The sequence below is a fragment of the Diuraphis noxia genome, unplaced genomic scaffold (assembly GCF_037042655.1).
Source record: "Diuraphis noxia isolate RWA-SAM2 unplaced genomic scaffold, SU_Dnox_SAM2 contig0003, whole genome shotgun sequence".
NCBI classification, from domain to species: domain Eukaryota; kingdom Metazoa; phylum Arthropoda; class Insecta; order Hemiptera; family Aphididae; genus Diuraphis; species Diuraphis noxia.
The window spans coordinates 18,274,186-18,299,877 of NW_028301713.1; the positions used below are offsets into that span (position 1 = coordinate 18,274,186).

Genomic DNA, 25,692 nt, shown 5'->3' on the forward strand with positions numbered 1-25,692 from the left:
AACATGAAATAAACGTGTAGGAAAATACTATCTTTGTGTTAACATCCAAAATTTAATTACAAATATATAGGTAATGAATGATATATATTATATGTATATAGGTAATTACAAGTATTCAAATTTGGTAATTTTGCTAAGTGTTATAAAGTTTTAAATTATATACATATTTAAATTGAATTATAGATATTTGAGCATGTTTAATATATTTTATACGCTGGGAAATATAATAATTGTATAGTTTTTATTCATATTCTAAGCTAAAGCCAACAATTTAATTCAATTAATTTATGATTTATGACGTATTTTTATTTGTTTTTAGAAATAATATTTGTCTATATATTTATTATAGTCATTGTGTGCTTAATATTATATTATAAGAATTGAAATTCAAGGTTAAACTTTCACTAGATTAATCGTAAAAATATAATTTTGTCATAAAACTAAAAAAAATTGCAATACTCTAATATTAGTAATTTTCATGATTTACTTCATGTTTTAATATATGAAACCAACCTATTTTAGATGTAGGTAATATATTTTAGAATGTAAATTTATATAAGTTATAGTTTATTTTTTATTTTATTCAATATATTTATTAGAGCAGTGGCGTCATTTCAGTTTTAAGTAGAAGTGGGCAAAAGTTTTGACCACCCCAAATAGGTAACTTAAAAAAAAACTATTGCTTTGCTTGTAAACATAAATTTATATATTATGTTTCTTTTTTTCATTTAACACAAAATATACATACTAACTTTCATGCACGTCTCTAGATGTGTCTAAATATAAATAAATTCCAACTATTAATTAATAATTACTTATTACCTATTTATCATTACATAACAATAATTTCTTAGTAAACGATATAATATTTTCTCAAAATATTTCTAAAAATAGGCATGTTTCTACGTTAATAAATCATAATAATTAATAATGATTAAATGAAAAAAATCGGGCCCACAAGGCTACTTTTAAATCAGACAGGGACAGATGCCCAGTTTGCCTATATCCAAATTACGTCACTGAACTAGACATGGTTTTATTTTTATGACACGGACGAACCATTTTAGATTTTACTCGTTATTAAAATCACATATATGTAACAGATAAATCTGGATGTATTTAGAGTTTAAATTCTAAATTTACTTGGTGTTATAAAATAATTGGTTACGTTTATAGCTTGTTGACAGTTTTAACAGTAGTTGACATACGAACTCTGTTACAGATGGTATAGGTATCACAAAATTCCTACTCATAGTGAATAGGATATCCGATATTGGTATACACACAATAAATATAGATAATACATTATTATTTATTACAAATATAACAATATTGTATCTTAAATTGTATGGTAAACCAGTATCTACCATAATATTTTTATTTTGAATATCTTCAAATATTGAATAATTTAAACACTATGTAATTAGTTGAAATTTAATATTCATACTATGTATAATATTACAATAATTTTCGTTGGGTAAATTTTGCTTCAAAAATTACGGTCACGCTGATAAATATTTTATTTTATGATAGTAGATTATTAAAACAATATTATAATCCGCATAAATTAAAAAAAAGCAAGTTTGGTACTACTTTATGAGGGTTTATTAATGCATTTCACAAATTCCTCACTGTATTATTTGTTTCATATATAGATTCCTACCTATATATTTATCTGTTAAATAGTTGAATAGTTTCTTATTGTAGGTATATGTGGCAAAGCGGAAACGGTTACAGAACCTCCTACTATAAAAGCATACGTTTCTATAATAACAAGCCATAATGTTTTGGAATTTATAATTATCATAATAATGCTTGGAAAACACAATATATCATTAGTAATTCATATGCGTGTTATAATAATAATAGTAATAATGATAATATAAAAATAAACATTATAAGTTAGTTGGTGAATACAAATTATGTTTTTTTTTTTTTATAAAGGAATGTCTACACATCTTATACGTCTACATAGGTATCAAAAACAGTGTTGTTTACGGTTCTTAGATATATGCTAGTATAGCTACTAGCTAGTATGATTAAAGAAGTGGTAAAAAAATTTTAATTTTAATTTTAAGTTGAATATCAGTGAAAAACTAACTAATGGGCTTTTTCGTGTATGCAATTTGTCTGTTCTAGTTAAGTATTTTTAGTATTATCAGCTATTATAGCTTAAGTAAAATTATTATTTTTTATAAAGTTAATTACCCAGTTTTATATAGTTAGTAGTGCTTTGTACGAATATATAATAATTGCTTTAAATATATTTATTCTAGAACTGATTAATTTATTCTGAAGTTATTTTTATGATTTAATCAAAATATTCCTATTTGCTTATTGGACAAAATTGTATAGATTGTGTATGTGCGTTTGTTAAAAAAAAAACCAAATATCTGCAATTTATTAAATTGAAACTGATGATTATATTATTTATTAATGTACAGTTGATCGATACTAACACAATGAATTTTATCAAAACATATCTAGGCATGCATGTAATTAATAGAACAAATTTGTTAAGTAATTTTTCTGACGATTTTAAAGGAGATTTCAATTCTAAATTTTTATAATATTTTAAATTAATTTCTTGACTTCAAAATTGAGAAAGCTTTACAAAATTATTGAAAGTTATTAATGCATTTAAAAATAAATTGAAGTGTCTTCATAAAAACAGGCATATTTTTCTTCAGTACCTACTAAAATACGAGTAGTTAAAATTAAAATACATAAGTTTTTTTAATTTAATAAATTTGCATTTTACTCGAAGATAATTTCAGAATCCTTACTTCATTATGAAAATACATTTTAACGAAATAACTATAAATACCTAAGTTTTCTATTAATTTGTCTTTTATGTATTTATTGAATATCAGCTCCCATTAAAAAATAGGTACCTATAACATTTTCTATGAGATTATTATTATATTTATGTTCCATACTTCCATTATACTTCCGATGTTAATATAAGTACCGTAAATTATTATGGGTAATAATAATAACTTGTTTGCTAATTTTAATTACAAGAAATTAAATATTTAAAATCATTAATTAATGATATGTTTAGTTAATAAATTTATAAATATTATTTATTATTTACAAAATTCAATCATCTTCAATATTGTTACACATTTGTTCAATGACTAAATTAGTTCATTGAATAGACGAAATAGATTGTATTTCGACAAACAATCATTTTTTCATAAAAATGTAAGTTTATTATATCTATTAAAATATGTATTTGGCTCACTTAAATTTTAAACAATAGGTTAAATTAATTATTGTTTGTATAATTTAGTTTTATATATACTAAATTTCAATGTCTGTATTCAAATTATTGCCATACTGCTTAGAAATTTAAATTAACTTAAGTTTCTTATATTATATATAGGTATATTAAACAAAATATGATATGACTAATAATCATTGCCTTTAGATTTCATTTGTTGCTTGGTTAATAAAATACTTTGGAATTCAATCCTCATTCTCTTTCAGATTTATTAGCGTTTGTATTTTCTTCTTTAGAATATTAAAAATCCCCTCGAACGTATTTTCATCTTCATGCCTTCCGGGTGACATCACGAATCCCAAACACATAATAGTCAAGGTGACGAGTTTTAAAAGCAAGACACACACATACAAACACAAATATACATATATATGTGTATAATATATATATTATATATATAAATATATAAATTGGAAAGACCTTAAAAAACAACAACAATTTAATGGTCAAATCGTGTTTTGTTTTCTCAAAAGACGAAAATACGAAATATGTCTCCAATAGCCCAAACTCCCAAGATACACACAGTAAAGTACAGTTAGAATGTTAGAATGTGTGCTAGTGCTGCAGACTTGCACAACAATACTATAATTAATAATAACATGATATTTGTTGATCATATTTTGTAAGGAATAATACAACTTTGAAATTAAATAAAACGAAAATAAATGCTCCTTATTGTAATCTGCCACAAAACTGTTAATGTTTATATAATATACCTAATTGATGTTTGGGAAGGATAATATTTGTAAAAATATGTATTTTTAATTTTTATACTTAGGTTTATGTCTTTCATATCGTAAGTAAAATTGTCTACGTAGTTAATTTATTTTTACTGAATATTATACTATATATTATAGGTGGGTAGGCATAGTAGGCATACTATGATAGATAATACTGATAATAAGTACAACTAATAAATAATAACTAGTTACATTTTATATAGAAAATAACCTGATTAATAATGTTTTACTTTTTATAGGTACGATAATATATTTAATTAAATATAGTTATAAGCATATTATTTAAAAAAAATAATATTCACGCACAAATTTAAATAATAATATCTAAAGTTCAGGTAATTTTAATAAATAATATAAAAATATGGCTAAAAGTGTTATTTTTACGTTCGTTTAGGTACTCTCTTTTAAAAAAATATTAAATAAATATTGTTCATGAACATTTTAACTATATTTTATTAACATAATATTTAAAAATATCGTTTATATTTGTTTTGAAGGATGTAAATAAATTATAGTTATATATTGACATGAATACATGACACATGATTATAATATGTCGCCTCGACAGAATTTTAAAGGGAAAAATTATCGAGGAAAAAATAGTGAAGTTATTGCGTGAACGACCTAATTCAGAGACTTTTTATTCTCGTGGGACATTCTAAACTCGGGTCTTCCTGTCAGCATAGATTCATGTCACTTGCTTGGCGGGTCGAGGAAAATATAAATCTGTAGTTCAGTTTTTCGTACAAATAGTTCAATGTACAAAATATTGATCATTACTTTTGAAGTTTTTTGGAATATTGTTAAATAAGACTCATGTTAAAGAAGTATTTTAATTCAATATTTGCAATTTCAATAAATTATTATTATTAGAATTATTATTTGTGTATTAATGTAAAACTAAACATTTCCGTTTCAATTATACACCTAATTTATCATGTAAATTTTAACGTAATTAATTAGGTAGCTTGTAGGTTTATTTGACGTTTATTTTATTTGAAACGAAAACTGTGATTTGTAAATCACACGATTAAAAGTTGAAACTATATATATATATATATGTACTTATTTTATTAATGCATCTTCAGCCACCACAATAATCCTATTCAATGTAATTTTGAAAAATAATAAAATAGTTTAATAAATAAGAATTAATTATGTAAGTGAAACCAATTAAATGTAAACGTTTATTGAAGTTTTGTGACCGTTAAAAGATATGCATACAATTTACAACATAGGTTTTATTCTTTTTATATGTTACATAGTGTCATACATTAATATTGCATTCTACTACCTATGATTAATATATTAAACGAGTTGTTTTTACATGAAATTTAATTTTTTTAGAAACATATTGAATGACAGTTATATAGTATGGTTTTAATTTAAAAAAATCTATCATTTGAGTACATATACACGTCATTGCATAACTGCAAAACAATACTAAGTGGTTTCTTTGGCTTTGTACATTTCTACCTAAAAGGCACACCCAAATACTACACATAAACCTATGTGATATAATAATTTAAAATGCATTTAAAACTGCGTAAATATAAAATATTATTTTGCACATACAGTTTAATTTGTTTAGTGTATAATATGGTGGTGGCGTCGTATACGTCCATGTATTTTAGGTGTATATGATATATTTTAATAAACATAGTATATGCATTGAGCCATTGAAAACCTAGCGTTAAAATTAGTGGTAGACTGTTAATTAGTTGTACAAAATAGAATAACCTTTCTTCCCGTGTTTATGTTTAATTTATTCTGAAAATTATTTTTAAAGTCAGCTGGAAGAATATCCGATGTACCTATTAATAACGAAGCTAACAATATAAATATGCGTATTAAATAATAGGTAGCTATACAAAATATATATTTTCTTTTAAGTTTTTTTCTGTATGCGTGTATAAATATTTTTTTTATCTCCATGTAGGTTTTTGCTCTTTGTTCAAGACGTTTACAAAGTCTGTACCTCACAGGTTTTCCATCCCAAAAATCGGTATAAGATTCCTCTACAAATTGTACAAACAACTTCTCGATACCTTTACTTTACAACTATCCTTTTCATCTTTTGAAGTGTATTTTTCTTGAATGCAAACCACTGCAGTGGTCTCAATTCCTGCTGTATAAATATCTTACCTCTATTTTTGTGCTCGGAAATATTTTATCGTGGGTATATTCGTATATTTTATTCTATATATTGAGTTTTTTCATTTTTGGAATAATGTCTTACCTGAAAGCGACTAAAAATTCCGTAATGTTGTTGTCACGATATTACAGTCCATACCTATTCAATTATTTAATAGTGATGCGAACAAAATTGATTTGCATTTTGATTTTTGCATCTCGTAAAACGTGTATATTACGTCTTTTTTTTCATTAATTGTATATTTATTAGTCCACAAGCTAAACTCTCTGGGCAAAACTTTCTGGATCAATGATAATATATAATATGCCTCTAACACGCGCGTGCGTGTATCTGTAATAACGTTATCTCATAATATACACAAAAACGTCGTCGTCGCGTGTATGCCGTATTGATATTTTTATACTCGTTCCCGGCAAATTGACCCCCGCTAAATATAATACACGACGGTTCCCGGTGTTACACAATTAATAGAACATCACGAGCGTTTTCATACGCTTAACATATATACCAATATACGTGATTCACGTATGACTGACATCGGTGGCGATGATGTCGGCTCTTCCCCCTATGCATACAGTTTCGTCGTACGTAAGTACCCGGTGTATCCGATATAAGTGTATTATACAGAGTGATTCACCAACCATTTCACCCTTTTTCTTTCGATTATGTAGTTGTTATTCAGTCTGATTTTTGAAATTATTATTATTATTATTATTATTATTATTCTGAAATTTGTTTATACTTCGTATAAGGAGTGTCCTTTGAAGATACAAATTTCTGTTTTTCAAAGGACAACCGCCTTTTTATACTGTACATTATTTAGCAGATAATTTTTCTTAAAATGTTGATATATCAAAATAAAATTTTTGGACAACGGCACAACACAAATTTTTAGATAAATCGATTACAAAAAAACTAGATACAATTCACAACTCCGGACTTCGTATGTCAATTGGAGCCTATCGCTCTAGTCCAATACCGAGCATCTACAACCTATCAGGTACTCCTCCTCTTGATATAAGAAGACTCAAAATAACATTAAATCACGAATTAAAGCTAGCTAACACTCTTCCTTCGCTCGACTTCAATCCAAAATTTAAAACTTTAACAACACTACTCCAGGAGAACAATCTAGTTATCTCCGATTTATTAACAATTTCTCCCCCCTTAACTCCTCAATGGACAAACCCCAACGTAGCAAACACTGATCTCTCCATTTTTAAAAAAAAAAGACACTCCTCCTTCAATATATAAACAAGAATATTTCCACATTATACAAAACATAAAAAGCGAAAAAATATACACGGATGCATCCAAAAGCCCTACCGGGGTCGGGGCTGCAGTTATTTGGAATAACATGGAATCCATGTACAAACTCCCCAGTGCCTGCTCCGTCTTCACAGCTGAATCATTCGCAATAATCAAAGCCCTCAATTTAATAACCGTTCACCAGCTCCAAGACACCATCATATTCACTGACTTCCTCAGCGCCATCAACAATATTAACAATACCAATAACCCATCAGACATCGGTCTTCATATTCAAAACAAAATATATACTCTGCAGAAAAACAATAACTTCAAAATCAAAATTTTCTGGATCCCCGGTCACTCCAACATCATTGAAAACGAGCGCGCCGACCTTGCCGCTAAAACCGCAATCACCTCTACACTATCGTCTCCCACCAATATCATCGCATACAGGGACATACAAGCACTGATAACTAACAAATGTCATCTAAGATGGCACCCAGCAATGGTTATCTTACTCCACCAAACTTAATCAAATAAAACACAACACAGACAATTGGACATTTCCCATCGAAACACCCAGAAAATTCGAAGTCATCATAACGAGACTGAGAATCGGCCACTCACAAATTTCGCACAGTTTTTTAATGGCTAAAGAAGATCCTCCAACATGCGCAACATGTGGCGTCCTAATTACCATTAATCACTTACTCACCGAATGCCGCACATACCACAACATCCGATCAAGCCTCAACCTTTCCGAATCACTCTCCGAAATACTTCAAAATCATCCCAAGGCCATAACAGACATCATCCAATTCATCACAACAGCAAACCTTCAATCCAAAATCTAGAATTAAGTTCTCTCGTTTATGTTTCTTACTGTAAATATTTAATTTAAGCTATTCATATTTTGTAAGCCCAATGGCCTATGCTGCCGAGGGCTCTTTCCTAATAAAAAAAAAAAATAAAATAAAAAAAATAAAATAAAATTTTATGAACTGGTAGTTTTTAAATTATTTTTCTTCGTATAAGTACTAAGAATAATGATATAGGTCTTTGATAAATACTAGCCAGGGCCGCGGGCCATGTTCAACAATTTGGCGCCCCCGGGCATATAAGTTATGCCACCCCCCCTCCAAAAAATAACAATACTAGTATAATATTAATATTACACTAGGTAATTATTTCATCCGTGATCAAGATTATTTAATATTAAAATCCAACTTATCAATTAATAAATTAAAACCATTTAATAGTTAAAAAAAATATTATTTTTTCTTGTGAATTAACAAATTATAACCTACAAATTTCTTTTTTTAATGTAATTTTTTTCTTGCTTGATTATTAACGAAATCGTCAATTATGTTCCTGTAATTATTAGTCTGAATGTTTAAATTGAAACTCAATATTTAATAAAATTGCCAGTGTATTTAATCTGTTTGTGGATATATGTATTTGACCTTAGATACGATTTTATACACGTATAAGAATCCAAAATGGCGTTCTGTGGTACAATTTTAGTCGCTGGAATACAAAGAAACATACGTAATGGTATACTCACATATGGAAAAATATCCTCCAATTCGTGTTTTTCAACACGGTACTCATATCAATTATGGTCTAGAATAAGAATAATATTTTATACTAGTTTTTTTATTACTTATGTATTAATACGGTCGACTATCACAAATCACAACACTCACAAAGTCACAATGCATTATGAAATAGCCAATAACCATTAACCATTGAATATCGATATCATTATAAAATTATCATTATTTTGATTTATTAGGTTAAATAGTTAATTTATTTCTAAAAATAGATTTTCCGAACATTTTTATCATTATCACTATTGTTTTGTGGATTATAGACAATTCATAATACAGCTAAATAGACATTGCAGTCCTTCATAATATTTTTCTAAAATTTAAATTTACTTAAAATTACAAAAGTATTAAATAAAATGCGATTATTTTTTTCATTACATTTTTAAAATTATTTTCGCTAAAATATTTTGCCGTCCCCGGGCATGTGTCTACCCTTGCCCTCCCTTAAATACGGGCTTTATACTAGCTCCGGTATTACATCTACTTTATATTTCTGTGAAACCATTTTTAAGGACTATTTATTTTTAGTATAAACATTTTAATAACCAAGAAATTATTCGTTTGATTTTTAAATTAGGTATATCAAAATCTTCAAAAAGTATCCTCTAAATATATTTCAGTAAAAAGAGAGTTTTTGTTTAAAAAGTACCTAGTGATTGTATCACCACTGGATACTTTTTAAATAATATCAAAATAAAAATTCAAGATGGTCTTTAAGAATATAATTTAAAATTCCAAAAATCAGGAAAAGTGGGAATGATCGTGCTTGTGTTGAATCACTCTATACACGCTGCAAGTATAGTAAAAAGTATAGTATAACTATGATTACTTATATTATATGCATAATAAATATATATTTTTTTTAAACCGACACACCGTTTTATGGCGGCAGCACGACGATCCCTTTCTCTTATCGTCTTCATCCTGGCTGTCCGATTCAGTGATTCAGTTGTTTTATTGGTTTTGCAATACCATCGCTAAAAGGTTGCGAGGCGCACATAAATTGCGTAGTGGCGTCAACTTCGACGACGGCGTTGATATTGGTAGTAGTAACGATGTGTGTAGTGGTGGAGGGAGGTTAGAGAGGTAGCAGTGGCGGGCCTAATAATGTTATAAAAGCGTTCTCTTGGCATTAGCGTACGAGAACAATCCAATTTCTTTGACGCCAACAGACTCTATACATTGAATTTGAGCCACCGGAAATCTATTGGTTTTGTATATTATGTTTCATGTGGTTGTGGTGTGTTTTAATAGGTATAAATGAAATCATTACAACGGTATCTATAATATAATATAATCATATTCGTACTTATCCAATGTACTAAATAAAAACTATTTCACATGATTACATTTTCATGTTTGTATTATATTCGTGAAGGTGACATTGGTGTTCGCATTAAAGTTTCAGCAGCAGCCTTGGATTAATTATTAATATTTAACATGTTTACTTTAATTCACAAGTCTTTTACTCACAAGATCACACTAAAAAACGATAGAATTATATTTCGCTCCTTCTATAAATTCTACAAAACTACTGCGAAAGTATATTTTATTGTTTTTTTTTCTTATGTGATACATTTTTTGACTGTTGGTAATTATAATAACATAGCGTAGTCGTGTATATACGAATACCGGCCAGTAATTAATGATCTCAATAAATTCGAAAAAATGCTTTACAAATTCCACATTATGACGTGCAATCGACACATTATACAACATTCAATAATCTATATCATCTATTGATTATTTATTAGGTATACATAATAGTAAGTATATTATATTTTATACAGCGTGTTCACGCTAAGAAGTTTTTCTCAAATTATGTATTTTGGTTCTTATACTCCATTTCAGCTTCCAAAAATTCTAGTTAATTATAATCAAGTTTATTAGGTCTAATTATATTGAGTAGTACTGATATTACGTAGCGTTAAGTTAACACACATCACATGTATGATATCTATTAAGCTATACTTTTTGCCACTATTGTACCTAGAAGTTCTATTTGAGTGTTATAAAAAGTTCATAAATCTAATCAGTTGTTTAAGGCGCGTTCTCATGAGTCAAGTTTAGTTGACCGATTATAGTTGAACAACAAAAATTGAATAAAATCTGTAGTGAGAACCTTTGTTTCAATAAAATTGAACAACTAATTAGTTGATCAAAAAAAGTTTGACCCAGTCAAACTTTATCGTTCAAGTAGCGAGTTGTTTTCCAATTCCTTTCAAGTTGAAACCCGTCTTGACACGTGGGAACAACCTATCACTACAGTTGGTTCAAGTTGAACCTTCAGTTTGTTTTCAACCGGCAGTCACACGTGCATTTTATTTTGTCAGTTGTGTTTTTTTACTTTTTAACGTGTTAAATATTTTTAATTTTAAAAATGAGCCTAAAGTGGTCTGAAAGCGTGATGTTAAAATTCTTAGAACTTTATCATAAGCATGATTGTCTATGGAACCATCGACTAGATAGTTATGAAAATAGAGATGCAAGAGAAAGTGCTTTGGGTTCTATTATCAAAGAAATGGAAATTGATGGTCTTACTATTGCTTGAAAATAAAATTGAAACATGCCTGTTGAAATGTGTGAACAAAAACTGATTTGACTTATATTCAATTTTTGTTCTTCAACTATAATCGGTCAACTAAACTTGACTCATGAGAACGCGCCTTTAGTATGCAAGTAAAATAGATACATTTCAGTTACAGATAATAATCGCGTTCCATTATAAACCAATCTATAAAAGTAACAATAAATATTATTTTGTCCTCTTAATTAAATCAAATTTTTTAATCATGATCATTGATCACTCCTTATAGAATTTATAAAATGCGACTAGGTGGTTTAATGTAGAATATTTAATTGTCTCGCTATGAAAATAAACTTTAAAGGACTTCTTATATTTTATACTAAAAAAACTAAGAAACAATTTTTTTTTCTTTTTAATGTTTCACTTCAAACTTTTGTGATTTAGGCATATATTCATTCGAACTCATAAATACTTTATAAAAGTTCTATAATATTTTTTGCAGTGGCCAGTTAGCTAGTATGGGGCATGGGCACATCGTGTTCATAAAAAATTTATATTTCTTTAAGTTTATATATATCCATAGACTTGTACTATTTATAACGTATAAGCAATAAGCTTTCATGCAAATTCATAGGTAATTTAATATGTAGTTGATAATTAAATCTATTAATGTTGAAATGTTGGCTGATTGTCATTTAATTATAGAAAAGTGATTTTATGATTAAATATTTATAGTTTAAAACGTCAAAATAATAATTAGAATTTACAATGAGACATTTTAATTTGTGTACAGGACAAAAGGATGGGTTTTTGATCATTTTAAATACTGAGCGAAGAGAAAAATTATTGGTTTTCCAAGCTAGGTTGGAATTCGAGTTTTTTCAAAAAACATTTTCCAGCAGGGTTATTGATTGAAGTCACTTTGATCGTACTATAGCTACAATAAAATATATTACAGAAATAACAAAGGTACCGCTGTTGTGTCCCTAGAAATATTCTAACTAAGTTTTATCAAACTGCTGAATGGAACTAATTAATTATTCAGAGTAATTTTGTTTCAAGAAATTTTTATTTTTTATTTATTTACGGGGACCTGTCTTACGAAAAAATATTTTTGCGTAGTATATTTATTCTTTTTTCATTTTTACTAGGTAACCTTTAAACTGAAAAAAAAAATTCAAAATACATAATGCTGTAAAAGTACTTCAAAAGTTTCATATAATAAGCACTGAATTGTAAAATATATATAATTCTGGATTATAAAAGTCGAGTAGGTAAGAAATTCCAAAATGGCTCATCAGTAAATATGTACTTAAATAATCTGTTGTTAACCTTCGACCAAATGGTAACGCGGAAGCTGAATAATATCGATTTATTGTTTGTGGGCCGTATAAGTTTTGGGAGATAATTGTGCGTGTGCTGGTTACTTTGAATAATTGGAATTAGAATAAAACTAGGAGGACGGGTATTCAAACATTTTAAACCGGTTAGATTTTCGAGTTATTTTTAGTGACTCAATTGTATGTGTATGACATATGAATTACTGTGGATTATATTATATTTGTTCGTTTCTAATCTTTAGTGGTGTTTTGTCACAAACTAGAAAATGTTTTATATTATAGTTTACATAAAAATAACAAATGATGGTTGATAATTATTTTAATTGCTGCGCATGCAATTTTTATTCTATTTTTACCAAAAAATAATATATTAAACACATTTGAATTTGTTAATATATATTCGATAAAGTTCAACCACGATATTTCGTATTAAAATTATTTATTGATAATAAAAAGGGGGATTATTGTATAAAAATAAAGTTTGTATCACTACAGAAAACTCTTTACATACTTTTATATTTAATCTAAAAAAATTTGAAAATTTGAAAATTTGAAAATATGGTCTTTGAGTAGGTATATTCAAAAATTCAAAAAACCAAAAACAGTTCATTATTAAGGGAAAAATAGGGGTGAGCATGATTGGTGGATCGCCCTGTAGGTATATCATAACAATTTTTGTGTCTTCCGTTCTTGTAATTATAATTTATACATACATAGATTTAATAAACAGATAGCGCTATATGATGACGTTGTTATGATGTTTTAGTATCATATTTGAGCTGCTGTTGCAGTAGATAAATTTAACAGTTGGAAGGACGCATTGTATTCATCGTATAATATAGGCTAAACTTTAATATTTAAAATGGCCAAAATAGGTCTTAAATGCATTCAGATATAATGCCGAAACACCCAATAATTGGTTTCTGTAGTATAATACTTTATATAATATACACGTTTAGCTTGGTCTGTTTATTGCGTGTTGTGTGTATAGATGATGAGTCTTGACGCGAGCTAGATGCGTGTTAGTCCACCTTTTTTTATTAACGCGCTCGCGCACACAATTATAATTTATAATATCCGTAATAACATAAACACACGTGTTTGCGAGCGCACGAGTAAACCATTTTTACTTATACATACATAATATATAATAATAATATATCAGTTGGTGTTATAACACGATATCCGTATGGCGTATAGGCTTCATACTTTCCTAGAGAAAACACACATTATTATACTGTAATAAGATACAGAGTGTTTCATCGAATGTTCTCACCCTCTTTTTCTTTAATAATGCAGTTATTCAAAATTTTGGGAATTTCAAATTCTTGAGATATATTGTGTTATTTAAAAAGTGTCCTGACATTGTATGACTGTGTCCCCTAAGAAAATATAAACTTATGTTTTTAAAATAAGAACCTCCCTTTTCTATGACGTACTGTGAATTATTTAGCGAATAATTCTTCTGGAAATATCGACGTATCAGAATCAAATTTCGAACGAGTACTTTTTGATTTGAATATCGCGTTTGTTAGGTCTACGATAATGGGTTTAGAAGATTTGGGGCCTAGGCCTTAGGCCCTAAGGTGATTTAAAATTTGTATTTATATTAATACTAATCTTCGAACAATTATAATTTATAAAAATAACTTCTATAGCCAATAAACATAACATTACATCTATTTTATATTTTTGTAAGACCATTTGCAAATTAGGTACCTATGCTATTATTTATATACCTAAATATTATAATGGCTTAAAATTGCTCGTTCACATTTTTGAATTAGGTAAATTAACAATTTGAAAAACAAAAGTCATGTTACGTTATTCAAGTTTGAATTTGAAAAGTGTTATTAAAATGAAAAATGAGGGTGAGTATGCTCGGTTATTCACTAGCTCCGTATGTTATAACAGCGATCGCTGTTTGACATTGATGCCTAGTGTAGTGCAACCGGATATGTTTTGGATTGTAATTTTTTTCCCGTCCCCAAACTTCTGTTTTATTTTTTTTCGCACGTGTACATCAGAAATATAACTAGCTGTTGCGGCTCATGCAGTTATAATACACATCCGTGCGTATAGATTGTCGTTATTAATTAATTTACCATTATTCCATCCTGTGCGCTTGTAAGCTAGTACTTTAAAAATCGTTCATCATGACTAAAATATGACTTATCTCAAATATAATAATGATAAAACAATATATTATTATGATTATTATGTCACCTACAGGCTACAATAAGTTTCAGGTGCAAGTAATAATATTGCGGTTATATTATGACCATCATCCGAAGGTGTTACCGTGGTTATATGTTGGTGAACATTATATAACTATATAATATATTTTAATCCGAAAGATACGGACCGATGGGCAAAATTATCGATTAGGTATAAAGAATATACGTTTAAATACAATGATCGGAGTGACGATAGTGTTCAAAATAATTAAATTTATTATGCACAAGTAGTATTAGTTAGATATTTTAGTATTTACAATACATAAATCTGTGGTGCTTTTTAGATATATACGATATACACTTTACGGTTGCGCAGGTTGTATTTATCGACTTGATAAGTATACATATACATAACTACATTAGTAACAATATTATGTTTCATTCTGTCATTATAACTTTACTGCGGTGTGGTGTACTACGTATTATATTTTAATATTTACACTCTGTTGCGAATATTTGCGATTATTGTATAATAACAATAACGAAATTCGGCATCGTTTTGTCGTTTGATCGAGATACAATAATATATTATGTTTACCGTTTAGTTAGTGTCAATAATTATATTTTATTATTTTCGTCATCATAATATTATTAATATTAATTAGTTACTGTTGCCTAATAGTGATAGGTTTAAAATTTACGAATTATGATTTATAAATCGACAATTCGACTTTCATTTTTGCGGTACATGATATTATAAATTTTAAATAGATTACTCTATAACATTATGACCAATTTACATAATATGTAATAGATGTGTTTACACTTAGATGTAATTTTTGTGAATCCCTAGGGCTTAACCAGTTCCTTTTACCGCCTTAAATCGTATTTTTCCGTGTTGCGTATATACGCAGCGGTGTGTTTCCAAATTTTGTTCGTAAATCGATAATGTCACTTTGTTTTATTTTACTATGATGATATTATATCAGTTATCGGTGATACGACCATGATCATATAATATTACATCAGGAAAAACGATAATATTGATGGTTTTTGGTTGAAGATATTAGTTTATCATATATATTATATATATTGTAGGCAAATCTATAGATTCGTTGGTATTGTTCTGGAGATGAAGGTCTATAATAAGCTTACTTGTACAGCTTAAATTATCAAAAACCCAGGTAATGACTTTCTTTACTAAAAATTATATTAAATAAATGTACTCGATGAAAGGGTCAACAATATAATTTTCTAGTGAATAAACTTGTGATCTTGGTTAACATTTATATCACGTATAGGTATATTTTATTATCACTCATCGTGAAAGAACTCGTATGTTGTAAGAATCTTAAAATTCTTGGATTTCTTTAGAGGATCATGCGTGATTGTAAGTCAGATCTTTTAAAATCATTATACCATAACTTTTTAGTGAGGTCAATTTTTAAGTATTGGACCATTTTATATTTAAAGTGTCCGTGGACTTCTTGCGATCGAAAAACTATTGAGTTGGTAGATACGAAATATTTCTTCGCATTTTCTGCTTTTCTCTTAAATTTAAATTGCCCTTGTATGACTTCACGTCTATAAGTCAGGTATACTCAGGTGCTTCAAGCGGCTTCTAGACAAAGCAACTAACACAAAAATACAAGAAAAGTTGTATTATAAAATAGCAAAATTAATTATTTCTATTTTAAGTACCTATACAAATGTATTGTTTCCTGTTTTTTTTGGTTAATAAATAATATAAAAGAAATGTTAAATTTTATTTTCAATATCAATAATAAATATATAATATTATATATATATTAATTAATAAATAATAGTTACAAAAAATCTGTAGCCTGTAGAGATAAAAAAAAATGTATATTATAATTTGTGAAAATGTATAAGTAAATACTAAATTGTAATAAATTATTATTTTGCTATATACAACTTATTTGTGGAGGGGGGGCTATATACGCTACTGTTAACAAGGGGCCACATTTTTTATTTTGCCTAAGGCCACAAAATGTCTAAATCAGGCCCTGGGTGCTTGTGTGAGCAGTCGTCCGAATCGCTAGAAAACAACGTATAATATAGGTAACGTTTCTAAACATACTTATATATTATCTGGTTATGTTCTGTTAGTGGATATCAACTGCTTTTTAGTCAACAGAGAAGATTCCCGCACCTTCTTCATCGTATATCTCTCCATACCACTACCCAGTGGCGCCCACAGGTTTTCCACGAATCAGTGCAGTTATAACTATAGGGCTCCCAAATTTATTTGTTTGCATATTTGGCACTGCCAACTCTTTACGCTTTATTCAACGATCTAAATATTCAGATGGACCAGATGAATAGTTATGTATTTATAGTGTCTGATCAAGAGACCAGAGTGGGGCCCCCGAATGTATGTAGGCCCCAGGACCTACGAGAAACCAGTGCAATTGCACCACTTGGTACCCTACGTGGGCGCTACTGCCACTACCTAACTACTTTAAGATTTATCCAAATACGCCGTTTGATGATTTTTGCCAATGAGTACCTTAGCTTTGACTACGACGTATTTTTTAGATAAAATATAAATGAACCATAAGCTTGTGTTAGATAATTTTTTATGTTTTTGTCATTGTTTTGGGAATTAAAACCAATTTTTCATTTGATTAAATACATTTATATATCACAAGCAATTTACTCGTTTTTATAATTTTCTGATACTCAGTACATAATACCTAGTTGAATATTTACTATCAATTTTGGAGCCAACGCGGTAACGGTTATTTACCGAAGTCGGATGTATATAATAATATCATACCGGTGTAATTATACTAAATATTTATTACATTATTCTATTGTGAATACAATTCCCTGTAATCTATGTGGACACTGAACACACGCCACGGAATGACGGAATGGGTGAAAAGAGCTGGTTGTCGAGAAGGAGGGAGCATTTTTATATTGTACACGCTTAGCGTTGCCTTAGTTTCTGCAAGACCTGAACGGACTCTAAGGTATATTATTATACAAGCTTGATGTGATGTTTATAAACATTGACCGCTTTGTAAGTCACTGTTATCTAGTGTAAGATCATTAAACACATGGTAATACAGTGGCCCGGTTGAATATTTATTGCTATCGCCATCGCCATTGCCTGCAGTTCACCTCTACTGCTTGGCGTATATACCATAATATAATATAATATAATGTACTACATTTTTAGTAATGGATCGACTGCTAGACGCTTCTTATTCGTAGGTGTATTATTGTTGTTTATGTATAATATTTTGTCGTATTGCGCATTTTTTTATTTTTTTTTTTTTAAGTCGTTGATCGTTTTTTTCGTTATGCTGTGCGCTGTGAAAACGATCGTGAATTTTTTTGACCTTGTCAGATGTGTGGATTAATCGGCCATTTCCAATATAACAGCTCGTGTGTCAAGGCTTTTAGTGAACTTTGGTAATTTCTTTTTGTGCCTGTTAATTTAACCCTCCTCTGTACCCACCACTCCAGATCCGTATATGTATCGATTTTCATATACACATTCAGCTTTGTGGAAAACTTAGTAGAAAAGCACTAACCCATTAGAGACATTAAAACTTTCACAAAAGGGTTTCACCCCGCCCATACATAACAGCTACTGGCGTGTCCCTCTTCACCTCGCGTATAACCATCATTGAGTGTGAATTTCATTTCAATGGTTCGTTTAACGCACACAATTTCACCTCAGGAGAAACTAAATCCCCAATATCAAAGCGTGACATATAGGTACTGTGCACATACATGCCAATATTTACATTGCGTCAATTAATAATCACATTATTATTTTTTAGTTCGTATATATGAAACAACTTTTACCATGCAAAACATGTGTGCATTATATACTTCAAAATTAAATCAATTATTTATATATTTTACACACTCAATGTAAAAATCAATTCATCATATGTCTTGTAAAATCCAGTACAAAATCATGTCGAACTACACAAATTCTACCTACAATATATTTACATCTGTACTACCAATTTTTTTATTTTCAAATTGTTATTTGTACCTATATAGCAGTACATAGAGTACTGTTGTAGAGTGGTATTCTATACAACAAATATTTTAAAGACCCCGTCCAACAGTCGTGTTTGTTGTGTGTAAATCTAAAATAAAAAAATAGGACTCAAAATAAAATACGTATGCACAAACAAACACGCTCTTTTAATTAGAAACTATAATCTAATTTCGTTTTCATTTAGTAACGTGAATATTATTAAGTTGTATGAATTGGTATATAATATTTGTTTTGCTATTTAAATTATACTGTCATAAATCTGGTTTGTATTATTCGTAATAAATCATTTTAACTTTATTTACTTATGAAACAGCAAAATTCCATTAGAGTAAAGTATTTTCATCTTTTATATTTAATTTTAAATAGAATAATTTTATAATTTTATTTGTTTTATGTGGGTTATTAATAAAATGTATTAATAATTAATATTTATTGCTATGTAGGTATAATTTAATAGTGGAAATAAAAATGTGAAATGGTACTTAAGAATAATCTTAATTTAGGTTTATATATTTATTGATTTAAAAATTTGCTTTTCTTACATGACGTCAGAAGTGACTAAAGAGGTACTTTTTTGTTGGATTCGTTATTTTGCTATAACTTATCTTTATCATTCAGAATTGGAACTTAATTATTATTGGAATTTTCAAATAATAATTTTTTTACGAGTATTTGTAAATTTTTTTTGTGAGCATTATCTATTAATTATTTAATAGCAATACCTGGTGAAATGAATAAGTATTAAACTGAATTAGGTTTGAAATAAACTAATATTTAAATATTAATATAACCGTATTATTATACAATATAATATTGTATTCTCATTTCTCAATCGTATTTTTACCTTATGATTTTATTGAAAATTGTGTGTTATATAAGCATGTAAAAGTTTTCACGGTATTTTCGGTGAAAACAATAAATTGGTTAAACGGTTTACTTCAACTGTGAAAAGTTTTAACCATAAATTATTAAAATAATGAATATTAATGTTCAAATGGCCCTGAATTAAATTCTTGTAAAAGAAGAGCTTTTATCATTTTTTTCTAAATTGTATCATTACTATATTTACTTAAAATGTTCTAGATAATAATGTATATTATCTTAGAATGCCACAATAAGTATTTTATTCCGTGACAAATTATTGAAATGTATACTTGAAAAACATGAATTTATGTGTTAAAAACAAACTATTTGTTATTTGAAATTCCTCCATGAAAATAATTATCTTCAAACGTAGGTAGTGAGTAAAGTAATACCTAGGTGTTCAAAAAATACATATTTATTTTCAAGTAAAAAAAAAAACATTTTTCAACATTTTAAGAAAACTTGACAATTAGTTAAGTGTGTCAATTGAATTTAATTCGTGCGTTAGACTTATTGAATGACATTATATATGCGGAAATCAAGCGCAACGTAAATCTGTTTGACTTCAAGGTTAAAATTTTGGTTTTTTTTTTTGTAATTTGAAATTAATATACTAATAAATAGATTTAAGCACTAAATATTATTTCAACCTCTGAGTATGTGAGTGGGCACAGCTACGAATTACCCGAATTCGGAAAATCGTGCCTGTAACCCATATAATATGAATATTATTACTTTACTTTACTTTAGTGTTTACTTAAACATATTTGTATTTACTGTGAAAATTTATGCAAATAATTTGCATTGTCGAGTGAAAACAATGTAAGTATTTCTATATGAAGCAGCTTTAAAATTAGTAAAAAATGCATATAACATATTCTTCGACACGTAAATATAACTGTCATTAGTTTAAGTTAAATTCGTTTAAATAAAAATAAAAATAAATCTTCGTTTATAAAATTGAAAAATGTTATTTAAAAAAAACCTTTGTTTCCATCGGTTTTCCATCGAAATCTAATAATTTTAATAATTTTATAGTATTTTCATTGTTTACATTTTGATAAGCGATGAGTTACTTTTAAATTAAACTTGGTTGCATTTCTTTCAAAGCTGAAGTGATCGTTGAAAATAAAAATCATTTCCGAATAAGATTAATAATATTATGTACCTCGTGCTGCCACTGCAATAATGGGTTTCGTATTTTTTCTTGACGTTATTATTTTTTTTTTTTTTTATTGATCTTTATAGCTTCGGTGACATGGGCCATTAGCAACGTTATTATTGTTTCTTAAAATATGAAAATCATCCGTCGGCCGGGGTTTATTTTTTTAAACAAATTTTATCACCGGAGGAAAATATGTTACAGAGGTTGTGTGCCAATATCGCGCATGGTTTCCAATTTGCTGAGGCCATTCATCAAAAAAAAAAAAAACCATAGACGCGAGCCGCCGGTAAGGCTGCCGCCAAGTAGGCTGCAGGACCTGCAACTTGAAAGCGATCAATCTTGTTGAAGTGAGAAAAGAAAAAGTAAATAAAATAAAAACAAAAACAGCGCGGACAAAAAGAAGAAAACATTTATCGTCGGATAGAGGAAAGACGATTTGTTGAGATATTCATTACATATTATATACGAAGAGGGGAATGGAAGGGATGAAATTATTTGAACCATGGTGGTGGGGTGGGTGTAGTGGGGTAGTTAAAGGATTTTCTGTACACGGCTATACATATACAAATATATATAGTACGATAGGTATAGTGTGTGCGCATGACGTTTATACCGAAAACGAGCCAATAGAACTGTACACAGGATTACTGTCCGCTTCCGAAATCAGAGCTGCTATACCATTGTGTAGTAGTAATAATCGGTTTTAAACTATAGAATCGTTAGTAACGTATCGACGGACGACGATTATGTCATACTGAAACAACAAGAAGCCTTCGAAGCTAGTGTATTTATTGAAAAATTATAAAAATAAATATCACGCACGATAACAATTTAAATTATAATAATACTATGGTTGTATAGTGTATACTTTGCATTATTTTCTAAATCATTAATTATTAAAACATTTAAAACAAGCCACGTGGACGCGTTAATGCGTAACATAATATTATATTATAATAATACGTTTATTATAAATTATAATATTATGGTGTTTACCGGTTTACTAAATTATCGCAAACACCAAATTCATTTCAATACACACAATCGATATTGTTAAGCACTTCGGCGGTAGGTACATTTGTTAGTATAGATAATTGTAGTACCTATTCCTACCGAACGGCATATTATGTTTCAGCGACACGGTTTAACGAACGCGCGAAAGAAAATATGAACCTATTACCTTTATCTGTGTTTTTTTTTATATAATATATACAACTATTAATTTGTAAAACGTATTAAAACACTTAAAAAAAAAAGGACGAGGGATTATTTTTACTACATAAACACAATTAATTTTGGCTCTTGATGGTTTTGTTCCGACGAGCTCAGGTGTGCTGAAAATACGATTAAGTTTTAAGTACTTTCAACCAACTCCCACGTGAATATTTGACATGTTAATCTAAACAGTTTGACACACGATGGCCGTAACCGCATGCGTTACATAGATAATCCTTGGGCGTGAGCTTCCACGCTATATTATATTATAAATATATAATATATATTTATTTATTTATTATGTATATACGTTTTTGAATCTGCACACCGTATTCAACCATTCAAGTGTATAATATATCATTCACATTGTGTTGCATTAAAACAACGAAAGTGTGAAATCCATCGATGTACATTATTATGATTAATATTTATTTAATAAGTGTTCTCGTTATTCCTAAGAAGTTTTTACTTTTTTTTTTTAATTACAACACGCAAACATTTAATTTCTTATTCTTAAGTTAAATATGTTTCTGAGTAAGCATTTCGGTACATAAATATTGAATTTTTTGCGAGTAATTAGTTAGAATTTCGGTTAATTTTAAGTTTGGATGAGTGGAGTAGAGTGGCCGAGGTATCTCGAAAAACGTTGGTCTACTACTCTGCTCATCTCGAATTAAAAATATACTTATGTTATTACTAACTAAGTGGGTATTCGTTAATTTCATTTTAAGAAATCTCAAAATATTCTGCTTTAAAGTACGAAATAAAAAATTTAACAGTAAAAAGTTGTAACAAGTGTAATTTTCGAATGTTCTTTTTCATTAACATCAAATTATGTATAAACACTATTTTCACAAAAGTTATAACTTATTGATATCTGTAACAGATCATCTCGTATGTAAAAACACATGCGGTTTTACTTAACACACGAAACACGTCGAAAACAATTATAATATTCCAATCACTTATTTAGTCAGCAAAATTAAGAAATGAATACTTATAGTATATAGGTATAAATATTTAGGTATGTAATAAATATTTATAACCTTACTGGCAGAACATTTCAGTTTATAAGTTTGATAAAATTAATGTGATTATCAAATGTGACGATGATTAACCTACATCTGTATACTCAATGTTGCACAGATGAAAAATCAGTGTATTTTGTACATATATAACATACGAGTATACACACATTTACCGTCTTATCTTATTCTATAAGCTAAATTATTGTTATTTTATTAATTCAAATTTAAGCCCATAAAGGCTATCGCCCAGAATCGTAATTTGATTTGATGATGTATAATATACATATATAGTGTTAACTTCCTGAAATTATAGATTTTCTAAAATTCAGAGGCGATTGTATGATCACTTATGAAGACTAATGAGACTTAATCGCAATTAATTTATATAACTTCATGTACCTACCTATGTCAATATACACATTATACAGGTACGTTTTTTAATAATAATATAGATGTTTAATAATAATAATACAAATTTTATTTATAGAAATCGATCCTCGTAAGTGAAGTTTATTTTTATTAGATCGCGGGCAAAAAAAGTTTGACTGCCCCTGCAGATATATATTGTATCATTATACCTATATATAAGTCCTGCAAAGTTTTGTTACGTACAGAAAATTGTTTAATAAAAATTAAATACATATTTAGTGATTGAGTAATTGCACAAGTGCATTTATTTATTTATACCTAACCAATCTATATATACGCTTATGAGTCATAAAGGTATATGTTTTAACAAGTAGAACTATCGGATGCGTTAGTTTAATAAATATTGCAATGTAGGTGAGTATACTCGTATTATACTGGTTAAACATAATATTATTTATTTATAAAAAAAAAACGGGACAAACAATTTTGGCTCAACCACAAAAAACGTGACATGATGCTCAAAAAAGGGACACCACTTTTTAAACGGGACGTATATATGATGGTTCTCCTAGCCTACAACACTTAAATAATAGGTATATTGTTTTGATAACACATGATGTTTAATTTCATGATGTCTATATGCGCACACATTTTAGTAAAAAATGGATACCTACCTGTTATATTTATTATTGCTTTTGTCTTATACTATGTACCTATATTATATGAACACCTGTTCATCGCACCACTTGTATAGTCATATCGTGTATGGGTATATTGTGGTCATAATATTATGTTATATTATATGATCTGGTATACGTTGGTACGTCTCTGTGTGGGTTTGAAAAACTTTTGTCGATTATAATAATACATTATGGGTTTTTTGTTTTTGTAGATTCGAGTTCAGCTTTTTTTTTCCGGTAGTCGATACACTGCTCTGTAAACCTAGACCAGAAAACTTTATGCTCGCGTCGCATGTACGTCGTTCAGAGAGCACACCAATTGTCTTGTCACAGTTATGCCATAACGCCGTTCGGATGCACCTGCGCGCCTTGATCCGTTGTAATAACAATATTATTATTATATTATAGTGCACCGCGGGTGCATGCATAATATTACGTTATAATCGTATAATTCGCACCGTCCCTCAGTCGTCCGACCATCCACTCGTCCGGTTATCCGGTCCCCACGTAGTCAAAATCGCCGAGTTAGCCGTTAGACGCCCGAGCGCGCACGCCTGCGCGTTCGACACGACCGCGGTGGGTTCGTACCGGAAAATGGAAGACTTATACATATCTTCGGCGACGGCCGAGTCGTGCACCAACAATAACGTCGAGGAAGACTCGCCGAAGAACAAGAAATGGAACGGCGGCCTGGCCATCCTGCAGGAGACCGCCGAGGATTGCGGAAGAGGTGAAGACAGCGGCGGCGGCGGCGTCGGAGGAGGAGGTAAGCCACCGATGTCGCCGCCCGAGCGCAGGAACCGCCGGAAGTCGTGGCAAATGGGGCGGCTGGACAAGAAGCGCCGAAAGAGCGTGTCCGTGCTCTCGCCCATACCCGACGCCGAACAGTTGGACACCAGTGCGCGCGAGTCCGCTTACTACAAGTCCAAACGATCCAGCTGGTGGAACATCTTCGCCCACGATAATTGGTCTCGGTAAATAATCACCAATATAATTACGATAGATTTATTAAGAAAATAGTTATATCTTATACCTACCTATTAAGTGAGAGAAAAAATGTGCCTTTTATGACACTTGGCATTGTGAGAATAATCGATGACTCGAGAGTCCTAAGTTCCGGTTATGACGTGGGTTTGGGGTTCTGTGAGTTGAAACGTTAACTACCACGGTAGTTAAAAGGTTACAAACATGAAGTGCAGGTCAGCCAGGCTAGGTATATCAAGTTTGTGTTCAGCAATAA

General features: G+C 29.2%; 1 protein-coding gene across 5 annotated transcripts in view; it reads left to right on the forward strand.

The window, feature by feature from the left end:
* The window catches only part of mtd (TLD domain-containing protein mustard), a 185,872-nt gene that overhangs the window by 24,927 nt on the left and 135,253 nt on the right, over positions 1 to 25,692 (forward strand). For 4 of the 5 annotated variants that reach the window (XM_015508802.2, XM_015508804.2, XM_015508805.2 and 1 more), the window contains exon 2: positions 24,665 to 25,426. The exons of the other annotated variant lie outside the window; for it this stretch is intronic. In XM_015508802.2, coding sequence (XP_015364288.2) covers positions 25,047 to 25,426 — 380 coding nt within the window. In that variant the 5' untranslated portion in view covers positions 24,665 to 25,046. The remainder of the gene's footprint in view (positions 1 to 24,664; positions 25,427 to 25,692) is intronic. 5 annotated transcript variants of the gene reach the window in all.